The following is a 14,695-nucleotide window of genomic DNA, read 5'->3' as shown; positions in this document are numbered from 1 at the left end:
AGAAAAGATTCTTTGAATTTAAATTATTAACCAAAAAATGATTGAGGTTAGGTCCATTTCTTTTTTAATCACCTTTCAATAAATTAACTATCGTTGATTGATAACGTTTAAAATTGCTTATAAAAATTGTGGATATTTTATTAAATTTGAGCGCATTATTTAAAAAAAATTACTTTAACAACATAACCTAACTTTTTTTTTTTAATTAAACGTCATAACCTAACTTCACTTTAATAACATAACCTCACTTTAATATTATTATTTACAAATTCATTTAAATAATAAAGAATAGAGGAAAGGTTTTAAACAACTTCACCAATAAATTACACACATCTTTATTAAAAAGTTTTTTTCGTTCAAATTTAATTCAAATATCCACCATGCCATTTAATATAATCATCATGACATTTGGGATAAACATATTTATATTTTAAATGAAAATCTTGTAAAGTAGTATGATACAAAGGGATTCCCTTCAAAGTTTGTGATGAAGAATCATTAATTTGAACAACAATGTAATCCCCCGGCTTAATATCTGTTAAATAATTACTATCACCCACAGGGATTTCTCCTGCAGGAATTATAACCTTAACATTCGAGTCATTTCTCCCTTGAAATTGATTTTTAGATCGTTTACTATGCCCTTCAATTAAAATTAATTGCAATTCCCCAACTTTTTGCCTATTTAAAGTCTCCGCGATGTTTCTATATAACGAGACCATTTTTTGGAGTCGATTTAATTTGATTTTTTCCGGGACGTTATCTTCGTAACGGCGATGAGCTGTAGTTTTTTCTCTCATACTATACGGAAATAAATAGGCGTTGTTGTAGCGAACTCTTTCGATTAAACTCAAAGTATCATCGAATTCTTCGTCGGTTTCGCCACAAAACCCACAAATAAAATCGGAACTTAACGCAACATCCGGAAGGATTTCTCGAATATGTTCAACCAATTCCAAATAAATTTCTCGAGTATATCCTCTCCTCATTCGTTCTAAAACGTTAGTGTTGCCCGATTGAGCTGGTAAATGGAGGTTTTTACAAATATTGGACTTTTCTCGTATCATCTAAACTTAAAATGTTATTTAAAAAAGATTAAGATATAATTTTTTACTTACATGGAGTACTTCGTCGGGAAAATCTTTCGGATGTGGCGAAGTAAAGCGAATTCGTAGCTCTGGATTAACAGAGGAAACTCTTTCGAGTAAATCAGCGAATCTTAACCCACCAATTTTTGATTTATAAACTGTTTTAAAACCTTTCGCTAAATGTGTAGGGGTTGTATTTGGGATAAAAATCTCTGAAGCGTTTGAAACATCTCTATAACTATTCACATTTTGCCCTAACAAGGTTATTTCTTTAACTCCTCTATCTGAGAGATATTTAACCTCATTTAAGATTGATTTAACAGGTCGGGAACGTTCTCGCCCCCTCGTAAAAGGTACTATACAATATGTACACATATTATCGCAACCACGCATTATGGAACTAAAAATTAATTCAAATTAAAATCAATCAACATTAAAAAATTAATTTTCTTACACAAAAGCTGTTACGGAATCTTCATTAAGCCTCACAGGGGTGATATCCGCATAAGTCTCTTCTAATGATAATAAAACATTAACAGCAGTTTGATTATTTTCTGTTAAAGCCAACATTCTAGGTAAATCTTTGTAGCTATCAGGTCCTGCTATGATATCAACAGTTTTATCTTTCTCTAAGACTTTTTCTTTTAATCGCTCAGCCATACAACCTAAAATCCCCACTTTCATATCGCGATTACCTATCTTAATCCGCTTATTTCTAATCCCTCTTAAATAATCCAATCGACCCCATATTCTTTCTTCTGCACTATCTCTTATCGAACACGTCATAATTAAAACCACATCGGCCTCTTCAAGAACATCCGTTTTTACGAAATTATTTGATTTTAAAATTGACCAAACGATTTCGGTATCATTCACGTTCATTTGGCACCCGTAAACGTCGAAAAATACTTTTCGATTTGACCCGAAATCGACGTCTTTTACGTACGGTACGTTTTCTTTTGGTTTTGAAAAGATTTTCTTTGAATTTAGGTTATTAACCAAAAAATGATTGAGGTTAGGTCCATCTGGTAATTTTCGCTTATTTTTCTCTTTTTGATGCGTTTCTTTATCATCTTTCAATAAATTAACCGAGGTTGATTGATAACGTTTAAAATTCCTTAAAAATTGTGGATATTTTATTAAATTTGAACGCATTATTTATAAAATCACTTTATTTTTATAACATAACCTCGCTTTTTTATTAATATAGGCAACCCAATTGACATTAAAACGTCTTAACCTCACTTTAATATTATTATTATTGACAAATTCGTTAAAATCAACTAAATCGTTTAAAATAATGTCTGAACATACGGTTTTACCCTCAAAATACGGTGGTGGGCCCCACGGTTTAGGCGATCCGGATGATAGATCATTGAGAAAGGTGGAAATCGAGGTTATGATACCAAAGAAAATGCGTGAAATAGCAAAAGTGGAAAAATGCACGGAAGAAGTGAAACAATTCACTGAATGTTGCAAAAATAATAGTATTCTAATGGTTGTTAAGTGCCAAAAACAAAATGGGGAGTTAAAAGATTGCCTTACAAAGTGGTATAACGATGATGATTTTAAAAAGAGATGTCGAGAGGAATATTTAAAAGATAGAAGCGAGTACAGACGTACAGGAGTGCCTGTTAATCAACAAAAACAAAGATTACCCGTTAGTATGTAACAAAACGGTTTTTATGTAAAATTAGTTTGAAATAAATTAGATTATATTGTTTAATCTTTTAATTTGATGGAATAAATCGCCGAAATAACACTTCATTTACACATAAACAATTTAAACAATCACAAGATGTTAAATTTACATTTTCTGGGAGGATAACTTGACAAATTAAAAGTTCTTTTCCTGTTGTTTCTGCTAAACGATATAAACCTATTAAATTTTTATATTCCATTGATCTTCTTTGCAAATTCAAAATGCGATCTAACTTTTCATTGATAACATCTATTATTACAACATAAGAAGCGTGATAAAACGCAGGGCCTTGCTTGTAAAGCACTAAAAAAAAGATTTATGTGGATTTTTATTACAACATTGATTATAAACTTACAAAAATCACATCCAAATTTCAAACCGGATTTAATAACCCAATTTTTTAAACGAAAATGTAAATAAACTGCGTAATCGATAATAAAATATTGATTTATGTTTTTAAATTCATCCCAAGGATTCTCAACATTGGCGATTTTAAGACATTTTAACTCAACAGCTAAGAAATAAGCTTCGTGTAATGAGAGTATTAACGAGTTATTGCTAAATAAGCTTTTATCAAAATCATAAAATGGTTTTAAATCGGTGAAATAATCATCGTCACTCTCACTATCGGGAACTATAATTATCTTTTTTAAATCTTTTCCTATTGGGTACTTTTTACGATACTCAAACTGCCTTTTTCTTAAAATTACACATTCTGGGTCATGATTTGAAACGGCCCTCGAAAATTCCGGCTTTCCAAAACAACCCTTTTCGACCAATTCTTTCACATCGTTTTTATTGGTGATGATAACTGAAAAGCCGTTAAAATAACCTTCAAATAAATCGTTTTTTTCTCGAAAAGGTAAAATAGAATCAGTTTTAACCAGATTTTTGTTAAATTTCTTTTTTGGTGAAATTAAATTCATTATTAAGGTTATGTTATGATTTTCTTAATTATTAAAAATGATTGTAGATGGCGCTAAAATATGATGACGTAAATGAATTAAAATTAATTTAAATAATCATCTCATATATAATGATTTTATTTATTATTAATTATTATAATTAAGTATAAAGTTTTCCTTAAATTAATTAATTAATAATTTGAAAAACTCGGCGGGAAGAACCATATTTTTTAAATCTCAATGGTGGCACAACCGACGTGAAGTGAGATCAACTTCCTTTTCGTTTTCATAACAACGTGAACGCAAAATCGGTGACGTACGTCCGTGATAACACCGACTTTGCTTTCTTTTCATCATCATCGCATTGCATCGCATTGTGTCCCGTTCGCGTTCACGACTCGTTTTAAATCAAAGAAAAAAAATCAAACCGGAAACTTAGATTGGCCTAAAATCATCGTCAATTATTCATGATGTGAGTAAATACCGTTTTTTTAATTTAATCCGAGAAGTATAGTTTCGAATTTATTTCCAATTTTTATTTGTTTTAGTGAATACGATAAAAATTACTCCTCCAAATGGAAATGGAGTCCCATTTTGAGTTAGATTTAGCTAAAATTGGGAATATTTTCGATTTTTTTACTTCTTATTTGGCTTAAGATTGCATTTTTTATTTTTGAGGTTAAGTATAACATAACCTCAATAATTTTTTAAAAGAATTTCTTATTGTCAGAGGTGGTGGTTGTAATCTTTTAATTAAAAACCAGTGGTGTAAGTGAAACAGCTTTTATTATTATTTATATTCAAAACAATTCTGTTTACTTTATTTTTACATATCAAGTTTATAATAAGTTTAACATTCCCTTGTTCTCTTTTGTAGATCAGTTTCATATTCAATGTTCCCTTGATGTATCTTAAAACACGTTTTAAAGCAATCCAGAGCTCATTATTCGCACAATGTTGATTTTGACTTAACCTTTTGTGTGCCAATGATACTTTAAAGTACCGGTAGTTTTAAACATTCATTTTAAACTGTAGTCATCTATTCGGCTCATTTAGAGCTATCCCTACTTTCTACTATACAAGAATCTGTATAAAAAATGACGCAATCCACACTGTAGGATTTTTGGGTATATTTAAATTTATTCATCCAGGTGTGAGGTTAGAAGTTTAGTGAAAAGTAGTATTTTTGAACTTTGTTGTTTAAAATAGTAGCTTTTTTTTAAATAAATTTTTGAATAAAGCTTAAACGTCAATGTGACACAAATCCAATGTCATCAACTGTAACCAACTTCACAACAATTTGTCAAAATTAAATGGCAATTTTATGAAATGTCATGTTTTTTTATTTCATGTACATTTCCATACCTTAATATGTGTCTCACTGGAGCTTCTTCCATCCTTTCTAGTATTCCTTGTGCTTTTACGTCTGTGATTATCAATTTTTTTAAATTTTCTTCGTATTTCTATGTACCTTGAACTGGCTTCCTTCCTTTCTTCTCTTGTTACTAGATCAAAAAGGTCCTTCGTTTTTAACTGACCGTGTAACTTAAACAGCTTTTTTTTAAATAAATTATTGAATAAAGTTTAAACGTCAATGTGACACAAATTCTATATTATAAAAAAAATTTAATTTTGACATTTATTCACATTGACAGATGTTATATGCGCCATTTTGAATTAGACTGACAGTTAATTAATTTCATTTTACGTAAAAGATCCTTTAAATTTACACCAAATACGGATACAGTATTAGTTATTAGATAAAATTAAAATTTTGACATTCGAGAATAAGCATAAAAATGTTTCAGTTTGATACCAACCTAAACTACGTTCTGTATTAGTTGACAAAAATTTAATTCAATGTCACCAACTGTAACCAACTTCACAACAATTTGTCAAAATTAAATATCAATTTTATGAAACGTCATCTTTTTTTACGAAAATTAATTAATTTATCCTTAAATCATACGAAAAATGGAATTTGTTTACGTTTTTTAATATCAAACCTTTAGAAAGTCCTAAAAAATTAAATTAACTTGACGTTTTGTAAAATTTTGACGTTTCGAATAATTATTCAAGTCTGTCAAGTTGAATTAAACTTAACCTTAGTGAGTATTATTATTAATATTGAAAACAATTCTGTTTACCATTTTTAGTTGCTATAACAAACTCCATCTATTACATGTATGATGTTACTAATTGTTGCTTCACACTTATGTATTAATACATATATTTTTATAGATAAAGAATTATGGCCGAGTGTAATGTAGCATTTTCATTCCCCCCAATAAGAGATGGAAGAATTTGTAAATATGCGTATGCGACTTGGTGTCCAACGTGTGATCGAGATTCGCCGCGGAGAAGAACTAAAAGTGAAACGAACGAATTTTGCCGTCGAAAAGGTACTAATTAATTTACAGCAACAAATAAATTTGATTTAATTTTTGGTTTTATCCAGGTAAAGATATGAAAACGTTCACTCCAAAAAAGCATTCAAGATGCCACCGTGATTACGAAACTTTCCAAGATTGTTGTCAATTAAAATATGATCGTTTCAATTTAACCATGGATTGTTGTCAACCTTACGATTGGCAAGGATATGAAAACTGTCAAATTTTTGATGATTGTCATCGTTTTGATACAGCGTGCGATAGATTTGAGGGTTCGTGTCAAAACGCGCGTAAAACGCGCGCGAACTCTTTCGCGACTCCAAACGTCGAACCGTTTGAATTACCAACAACTTACATCGACGGTTACAACGCGAATATGTCCAACCCACCAAGATATAGTCGGGTTCCATCTCGCAGTAGCACCCCTGACAATCTCCATTCATTATCCGCGACAGAAAAAAGGATTCGCGACATAAAGATGCAAGTGTTAAAAGCGCAAGAAAAAACAATATCACCTTCATCCGATCATCACCCCCCTCAAATTAGTTCAATCTACATGAACGCAAAATCAATCGGATTTAGCCCCCAAGAGCAACAAAAAAACCCATCGCGACCGGAAACTTGTACTTTCTTCGATAAACGAAGTTACGACGTGAACTTGATTAGGGAACGATACCACCGCGAAGTTGAAGCTTTAAAAATAAAATTACAGGAGATACAAAAAACTAGAATGCTCGCGGCGCAACTTAAAAAGCAATTTTGTGATAAAGAAATAATCGAGGTTAAAAACATCGAAAAAGAGAACACCGTTGAAATCGTAAAACCGATTAAATACGAAATGAAAGATAAAATAAAACATTTCGAGCACAACGGAGCCGTTCCAAAAAAAATTGCTGTTCGTCGCGTTAAATCGGATAAATTAAAATCGGATAAAGCGAAAATTCTTTTGAAAACGCATTCGAAACCGATCGGAACTAAACTTTGGCGTCCAATTTCCTCAAAAACCAAAGTGGTTAACGAAGAAACTTGCGAATCATCTTCGAGTGATGACGAATCCGTTAAAAACGATGAAAACAATATGAGAATTGTTGAGGAAGTTATTAAAATCGACGAACCGGTGAAGAACTTGGATAATATTGAGAGTTCTATGTTGATTGGGCCTCGTCCGATTTGTTCTGATAGTGGTAATTGGCCGCTACGAGAGAGCTTATTTCCTCATGTTCCACCGTATATTAATTTTAATACTTACGATGCCACTCAACCGTTTATTATTCCGGCGGGGAAGAGAATTTTGAAATGGAAATTGAGCACGATCACCCCCGTTTTGATTCGAAAAACTTTAACCAACACTGGTTTCGTCCTTGTAAGAAGTGAGTTTAGTCGAGGTGTGCATGATTTTCCTTTTTATCCTTATCCTTAACTTAATATTTTTACCTTTTATTATTAATTATTTGTTATTTTTAACCTTTATTACTCTCTCTTTGTATGTATTAGAACAACCTCATATCTTTAAGAACTTAACTTAAAACATAATGAGGTAATGTTTTTGTGTATGAATATGTAATAATTATTTTTTTTGTTAATTTAGGAATAATAGTTGCATTTATAGCGCAATTTTCAACGAAATTTATATGTTAGATGCGGAGTGTTTAAAGTTTCTATTATCTCTATGCTTTTGTTACAGGAAGCAGTGGAAGTTTGATGTTCTTTTCGTTATATTTAATCTTTTTGTGTATTCGCGACTTGTTTGTTGACGTTCGTTTTTCCATGAGTTGGATTCAATCAAAATTCAGCTCAATTAACTTCGAAATTTATTATCTTAGATATCTGTCATCTGTAAATTGAAATTCTTATGCCTTCAATTTTGCCATAGTTGGATATCTTATTATACAGGTGTCTCACGTAACTTGTTCGTTAAAACTTTTTCGCGATTTTAGAACATTCGATCTAAAATATTTTCAAAATGGCCGCCACTTCTGGTCTACCGGAAGTAGACCATAACTTCGCTATTTTAAATGGAATGCTATAGTTTTTATTACACCGTTCAATTGTACGTAAAAAAATAGGTTGACTTTGATAAAAGTTATTGGTACCTAGCGTTTTTCGTTTTCGAGTTATTTTGGTTTTAAGCTTTTTTTGGTAAATTTTAACATGCTCTTTAAAACTCCATATCTCAGCCAACGTTCATTCAAAAAAGATCTACGTTGGCACGATTACTCTTCAGATGTTGTCAAATAGATTGTCATTTGTTGTATCGGAGTATCTTATACAGGATGGTTAAAAATTGAATTACTGTTTCTCCATATTCAATTTGGTTTCATTCTTCATTTCTTGGTTAAATCTTGATGATTTAAGATTTATTTCTTATAAGTTAAGGTTTATACTGAAGCTTCTTGAAGTAGATTTGATTTAATGTTATTGTCGATGATTTTACTTTTTCAGAATCAAACGATTGGTTGGGTTGTTGGGGAAAACACATGAGATCGCCGCAATTTCAAACGTTGAAAGAAACGCAAAAGCTTAATCATTTTCCCGGTACGTTCCAAATTGGCAGAAAAGACCGCTTGTGGCGGAACCTCCAACGATTGATGTATATACACGGATACAAAGAGTTCGAATTCATGCCGCAATCATTTGTGATCCCACAAGACTTACGAATGTTGAAACAATGTTGGGAGGAAAAAAGCGGAATCGGAAATGAAATATTTATCATCAAACCGGTAAGTAATATCTGTTTATTGCAATAAAAATTTAATTTTTTCATTTTTGAAAATGACATTGAAAAAATATGACGTTTCATAAAATTGACATTTAATTTCGATGAATTGTTGTGAAGTTGGTTACAGTTGGTGACATTGAATTTGTATCACTTTTACGTTTAAACTTTATTCAAAAATTTATTTAAAAAAATTAATTTATGGAATCAAATTCAATAGTAGTCGTGGACAGAGTATAAATTAATTAATTTTCGTAAAAAAAAACATGACGTTTCATAAAATTGACATTTAATTTTGACGAATTGTTGTGAAGTTGGTTACCGTTGATTGAATTTGTGTCACACTGACGTTTAAGATTTATTCAAAAATTTATTTAAAAAAATTAATTTATGGAATCAAATTCAATAGTAGTCGTGGACAAAGTACAAATTAATTAATTTTCGTAAAAAAAAACATGACGTTTCATAAAATTAACGTTTAATTTTGACAAATTGTTGTGAAGTTGGTGACATTGAATTTGTGTCACATTGACGTTTAAACTTTATTTAAAAAAATAAATTTTTAGCCTGCTTCCGCAAGAGGTACCGGAATTAAAGTGATAAACAAATGGTCCCAATTACCTAAAAAACAATCCCTCGTCGTTCAACGCTACATTTCAAACCCTTACCTAATCAATGGCAGCAAATTTGATCTCCGTTTATACGTTTTAGTAACAAGTTTCAACCCGTTACGAATTTATCTTTACCCAGAAGGTTTAGCAAGATTCGCAAGTGGTAAATTTTAAATCTTATTTATTTTTTTTAAATTAATTTAATTTGTTTTAAGCCAAATACAGTCATAGAGTCGAAGACTTACAAGATCGTTATAAACACCTAACAAATTACAGCATTAACAAATATTCAAGTGAGTACACAGCAAATGAAGACGCGTTTTCATGTCAAGGACACAAATGGACCTTATCGAAACTGTGGGAGTTTATGGAAAAGGATGGAGTCGACACAAAAGTTTTATGGAAAAAAATGGAAGATTTAGTTATTAAAACGATGATTTGTGGTGAATCTCCAATCACCCAACTTGCCAAGGAGTACATGAATAATCGTTATAATTGTTACGAACTATTTGGTGTTGATATTTTATTAGACGACAAATTAAAGTGTTGGTTATTAGAGGTTAACATTTCGCCGAGTCTTCACAGTGCTTCCCCTTTGGACGCTTACGTAAAAGGACCGTTGGTTAAAGCGTTATTAGATTTGGCCCAATTTCATTTACCACCAAAAGTGAATAGATTCCCAGTTGACCCGAACAAACCGATCGGTTGTTTCGAACCGAAATTATACTCGTGGTCGCTTACAAAACGTGAAATCCAAAAACATAACTTTTATGTCCAATGTGAAGATAGAGAGTATCTTAGAACGATTTTAGATACGTTAACCGGTGATGATGTGCGATTATTAATACAAGCTGAGGATGAATTGACGGTGAAAGGGTCGTTCGATAGGATTTTTCCGACGTCGAAAACACATTGTTATTTCAAATTTATGGAGCCGAGATATTATAATCGATTATTCGATGCTTGGGAATCTAAGTACGAGAATAAAAGGGGAAAAGGTTAATTTTTTCTAAATTAATTATTTAAAGTGAATCATTTTGATGTTTTTTTTTTAGGAATTGCGGTTTTAAAGAGGCTATGTTCGCAAAAAATCCATTTGAAAGTCGGTTCTCAATGTAATGTGTCAAAGGTGAGTAATTTTTGTGTTTTTAAGCACAGGTTGGCCAAATAAGCGTGCAAAGTACTGTATCTCAGAAACTGCTTTATAGAGACTAGCGGTAAAAAATGTAACCACTAAAGTAGGTAAGAGAAAATCCTGGAAATTATTTTCAAGTTTCTAAGATGATCACTAGGTGGCGTAACCGCCGTATTGAATTTAAAAATGTGGCTTTTATCGGAATTCCGCTGTATTAACATAACAAAAAAGTATATATTGATGCATTTTGGGAATTTATGTGATAGATAAATATGAAATAAGTGTGGATCATGATTTATTGATGCATTAGGATCATTTTTTATTCATAACGTCTTTCTCCATCAGTTTTAGTACTTAGGTTATAATTGATTTTATTAAGAAACCCCATCCTATTTTGACATTTTCGGGATTTATGCTATATATCACTAGGAACTGAGCAACAGTTGTGACAGGTATTTGGAATTATTACATTTTAGGAACTCGAATGTTTCTAGCTCTACGTTTAGTGTCACTTCTAAACCTAAAGTTGGAACTAACACTATACTCTGTTTTTAAACCAGGAGGAGTATTCAGGCAATTTTGAATTTTGATTTTGAAATTGAAGGTTAGGTAATTGATAATTCGACAGTTTCGTGTCATTATTGTATATTTTGTGTTCTTAAACCCTTTTTTTATTATATTTTGAAATAAATACACTCATAACTTCAATGTTAATTTGTATGTATAGTGTTGACGATAACAAACGAAAATAAACACAATAATAAGTAAATAAATAAATAATAATTATTAATTTAAATTTACCGCCAAAATATCTAGTGATATTTTCTGGTGATTTTTTCCAGTGTAAATCTGACTTTCGCGTTTACTCCTCCTGGTTTAAAAACAGAGTATAGTTCTAGTGCAAGTGTTAGTTCTAGTTTTAATTGTTATTCAGCGCTAAGTTGTATATTTTTAAGTTTCGGGTTTAGCCCTGTGTCTTCAGACGCTGAATGTTAGGTTAGTTTTGTTTACAAACATTAATTATACCATGAAGTATTCTTTGGCAATTTGTAATGGCAATTATAGCGTGAAGTTTTCTTTTGTAATGTCAATTATAGCGTGAAGGAATGTTCGGTAAGGTTAGTTTTGTTTACAAACATTAATTATACCATGAAGTTTTCTTCCGCAATTAGTAATGGCAATTATAGCGTGAAGTTTTCTTTTGTAATGTCAATTATAGCGTGAAGGAATGTTAGGTAAGGTTAGTTTTGTTTACAAACATTAATTATACCATGAAGTTTTCTTTGGCAATTAGTAATGGCAATTATAGCGTGAAGTTTTCTTTTATAATGTCAATTATAGCGTGAAGGAATGTTAGGTAAGGTTAGTTTTGTTTACAAACATTAATTATACCATGAAGTTTTCTTTGGCAATTAGTAATGGCAATTATAGCGTGAAGTTTTCTTTTATAATGTCAATTATAGCGTGAAGGAATGTTAGGTAAGGTTAGTTTTGTTTACAAACATTAATTATACCTTGAAGGTTTCTTTGGCAATTATACTCTGTTTTTAAACCAGGAGGAGTATTTTAAATTTGTCACCAGATTGACCTTGCACGTGATTGGTTGAATGCGAGGAAGGTTCACACACAGGCAATTTTGAATTTGAAGGTTAGGTTATTGACAAGTTTCGTGTCATTATTGTAAATTTTGTGTTCTTAAACCCTTCTTTATTATATTTTGAAATAAATACACTCATAACTTCAATGTTAATTTGTATGTTTAGTGTTGACGATAACAAACGAAAATAAATACAATAATAAGTAAATAAATAAATAAAAATAATTATTAATTTAAATTTACCGCGTGATATTTTCTGGTGATTTTTCCTAGTGTAAATCTGACTTTCGCGTTTACTCCTCCTGGTTGAAAAACAGAGTATAGAACTAGAAAGTTAACTATCGCCATCTTTTGCCCGACGATCGTTTCTATTGACAATTTAATTAAACGTCAAAAAAAAATGGTTACCAACATGAAACGCAAAAATAATTATAACACACCTAGTGACTTTTTGTTTAATAAAACGTCATTTTGACATGTCTAGAATTTAATAAATTTGAAATTGTGAGTTTTTTTTGTAAAGGTTAAATCTGTTGGCATTTTTTTTATATGAAAAAATAGCAAAATGAAGCCTAAACAAGATAGTGAAAGCCGTGCCTTGATATCTTGTTCCTAACCTAAAATATCGATGAAAGAAGATTTAATGGTTTTGATCAGTTGGGTATCTTGATCAACTGGACGGTTGTCCAGCACTTACTTTGGTTGTACTTTGTATGCTTATTTGGCCACCCCCTGTACAAAATGAAAAGGAAAATTATTGTTTTATTAATCGGTACAAAATTAACCAAAATTTTAATTGTAAGGCGAAAAAGTTTGTTGTGGATGTTTTCCACACAGTTTACTCTCAATATCGACGTAAGTTTGTGAACTTTAAAAATTTGTGTTTTGTGGTTAATTTATTAAAGTAATAGATGAATAGGGGAAGGTAAACATTTTAGATAGGATTTAGAAAAGTTTTCTTTTAGAAATTGTAGTAAACATTTTTAGAAAATAAATTTTAAAATAAGTGTTAGTTTAAACTAAAACTAGCAATAATAGTAGCACTATCACTAGAACTAACACTAGACCTAGAAACTTTCAGGTCGTTCATAGTCTCTAGTTTTAAATGTTTACATTTTAATATCTCCTGGACCATTCAACTGATTTGAATATTTTTGATAAAAATTTTTGATGTAAACCCATAAATGACTAAGATGTGACTAATGTTTCTAGTTCTAAGTCTAATGTTAGTTCTAGTTTTACACTAGCACTATTACTATAACTAACACTTAACCTAGAACTAGAATCATTCGGGTTTAGCCGTCTTTGGAGACGTGCGGCTAATAAAAATATGCAACATAGTGATATCTTATAAGTAATAACGAAAAACTTTATTTTTGGATCACTTTATAAACGTCAAATTGATGTTATTTGATATTTTGCGCCATCTTGATTAATAATTTTAATTAAATAATAGCGAAATTCTATATTTTTATTTAAAAGTCCCCGCGAACTTAATTTCGTTCAAATCGTATCATTTTTCATTGAATTATCCGCCATTTTGTCTTTATTTTGACAGAATTTAATTAAACCAACATCGTATTCGTAATCTACATTAAATTCCCTTTAAAATGAGCCTAAACTCGGTCGAGTTATCTTAAAAAACAACATACACCACCAACTTCCGGTTGTCACTTTTTTGAGGTTATGTCAAAATTAAATGTGTGATATCTCGGGTGTTTTTTAAGATAATTGTCTCGTGTTTGGACTCAAATTAAAGGATTTTTAATTTCCCACGTGATTATGCACAAAAATAAAACCTAACTTTGTAAACGTCAAATTAATTTTATTCGTTGTTATCCGCTATTTTAACGCAACGTTTTGTTTTTGTATTTATTGACTTATTTTTCCAGTAAACGTCAAATTATTTATTGCCAACCATAAAAAAACAAAAAATGGATTACAGGAAACTGTAAATTTTAATTCTTTGACTACACTAAAAAAAGTTTATTTTTAGCTTTATTCTAAAACAATAAGAAATAGACCTATCTAACCCCATATTTTTGTAATCAGAAAAATGTAACGAATTCTTCTTTTCTCTGCATCTTTATAGAAAATCCAAGCTACTTAATAGCTTGCGTTGTTTAAGTGTTAGTTTTTTTTTAGAAATTAGCTTATGGATTTAACTTATCATTAATAATTTCGTTGTATTATTTTAGGACTCGCAGAGTTCGACCCCTGCTCCTCTGTCCAACAAGAAGACGGAAGAGAGTATTGTGAAACCTATAGTGTCTGATGTGATTCAACCGCTCATCGCAACAACATCCTAGAAATGTTTTTAAATGCCATTTTTTTTATAATGTTTATTTCAGGAAGAGGAATTAAGAAGAGACTTGAAAAGATATTAAAAAAGGCTCAAAGAAACGCTCGCAGAGCAATTCACTGCCAACTCCACGTTTACAATCGTTATGTATTCCCGTATACTTCCTTATTTATTGTATCCTTTCTTTTTTATTTTTGTAAGTACAATAAATTTTGTTAAAATGTTTTAAAAAAAACATCTTTTTGATTG

At 30.7% G+C, this 14,695-nt stretch overlaps 4 protein-coding genes across 6 annotated transcripts; 2 read left to right on the top strand and 2 right to left on the bottom strand.

Moving 5' to 3' along the window:
* Positions 1-319: 319 nt before the first annotated feature.
* LOC111413602 (CDK5RAP1-like protein) lies at positions 320-2,264 on the bottom strand. Its single transcript, XM_023044634.2, has 3 exons — positions 1,543-2,264; positions 1,119-1,488; positions 320-1,067 (listed from the first exon to the last, which is right to left on the bottom strand). The coding sequence occupies exons 1-3, from the start codon at positions 2,241-2,243 to the stop codon at positions 363-365; spliced, it is 1,776 nt and encodes a 591-aa protein (XP_022900402.2). The 5' UTR covers positions 2,244-2,264; the 3' UTR covers positions 320-362.
* A 124-nt stretch (positions 2,265-2,388) lies between these two features.
* On the top strand, positions 2,389-2,814 carry LOC111413604 (COX assembly mitochondrial protein homolog). Its single transcript, XM_023044636.2, has one exon. It carries the CDS (start codon positions 2,389-2,391, stop codon positions 2,758-2,760), a length of 372 nt encoding a protein of 123 aa, XP_022900404.2. The 3' UTR covers positions 2,761-2,814.
* On the bottom strand, positions 2,802-3,759 carry LOC111413603 (tRNA splicing endonuclease subunit 2). Its single transcript, XM_023044635.2, has 2 exons — positions 3,146-3,759; positions 2,802-3,093 (listed from the first exon to the last, which is right to left on the bottom strand). Exons 1-2 carry the CDS (start codon positions 3,714-3,716, stop codon positions 2,819-2,821), a joined length of 846 nt encoding a protein of 281 aa, XP_022900403.2. The 5' UTR covers positions 3,717-3,759; the 3' UTR covers positions 2,802-2,818.
* A 255-nt stretch (positions 3,760-4,014) lies between these two features.
* Positions 4,015-14,681, top strand: LOC111413600 (tubulin polyglutamylase ttll-4-like). 3 transcript variants are annotated; one of them, XM_071195690.1, is made up of 9 exons: positions 4,017-4,167; positions 4,244-4,463; positions 5,937-6,097; positions 6,154-7,470; positions 8,528-8,805; positions 9,368-9,575; positions 9,628-10,410; positions 10,468-10,541; positions 14,343-14,681. In XM_071195690.1, the coding sequence occupies exons 3-9, from the start codon at positions 5,947-5,949 to the stop codon at positions 14,451-14,453; spliced, it is 2,922 nt and encodes a 973-aa protein (XP_071051791.1). In that variant the 5' UTR covers positions 4,017-4,167; positions 4,244-4,463; positions 5,937-5,946; the 3' UTR covers positions 14,454-14,681. The 3 variants fall into 3 exon arrangements, with proteins under 3 accessions (XP_022900399.2, XP_022900397.2, XP_071051791.1); XM_023044631.2 differs by lacking the exon at positions 4,244-4,463 and having other exon boundaries at positions 4,015-4,167; positions 6,154-7,455; XM_023044629.2 differs by lacking the exon at positions 4,244-4,463 and having other exon boundaries at positions 4,015-4,167.
* Positions 14,682-14,695: the final 14 nt, after the last annotated feature.

Source organism: Onthophagus taurus, chromosome 5, assembly GCF_036711975.1.
Source record: "Onthophagus taurus isolate NC chromosome 5, IU_Otau_3.0, whole genome shotgun sequence".
NCBI classification, from domain to species: domain Eukaryota; kingdom Metazoa; phylum Arthropoda; class Insecta; order Coleoptera; family Scarabaeidae; genus Onthophagus; species Onthophagus taurus.
This window is presented reverse-complemented; position numbering and strand designations above follow the sequence as displayed.

Excerpts from the sequence above, each read along its gene's own strand:
- LOC111413602 (XM_023044634.2), bottom strand. The coding sequence starts at position 2,243 with ATGCGTTCAAATTTAATAAAATATCCACAATTTTTAAGGAATTTTAAA. Across the intron at positions 1,489-1,542 it reads GATTCCGTAACAGCTTTTGT|TTCCATAATGCGTGGTTGCG; the intron begins GTAAGAAAATTA and ends ATTAATTTTTAG. Across the intron at positions 1,068-1,118 it reads TTCCCGACGAAGTACTCCAT|ATGATACGAGAAAAGTCCAA; the intron begins GTAAGTAAAAAA and ends TTTTAAGTTTAG.
- LOC111413604 (XM_023044636.2), top strand. The coding sequence starts at position 2,389 with ATGTCTGAACATACGGTTTTACCCTCAAAATACGGTGGTGGGCCCCAC.
- LOC111413603 (XM_023044635.2), bottom strand. The coding sequence starts at position 3,716 with ATGAATTTAATTTCACCAAAAAAGAAATTTAACAAAAATCTGGTTAAA. Across the intron at positions 3,094-3,145 it reads GAAATTTGGATGTGATTTTT|TGCTTTACAAGCAAGGCCCT; the intron begins GTAAGTTTATAA and ends TCTTTTTTTTAG.
- LOC111413600 (XM_023044629.2), top strand. The coding sequence starts at position 5,947 with ATGGCCGAGTGTAATGTAGCATTTTCATTCCCCCCAATAAGAGATGGA. Across the intron at positions 9,576-9,627 it reads TTTAGCAAGATTCGCAAGTG|CCAAATACAGTCATAGAGTC; the intron begins GTAAATTTTAAA and ends ATTTGTTTTAAG. Across the intron at positions 10,542-14,342 it reads CTCAATGTAATGTGTCAAAG|GACTCGCAGAGTTCGACCCC; the intron begins GTGAGTAATTTT and ends GTATTATTTTAG.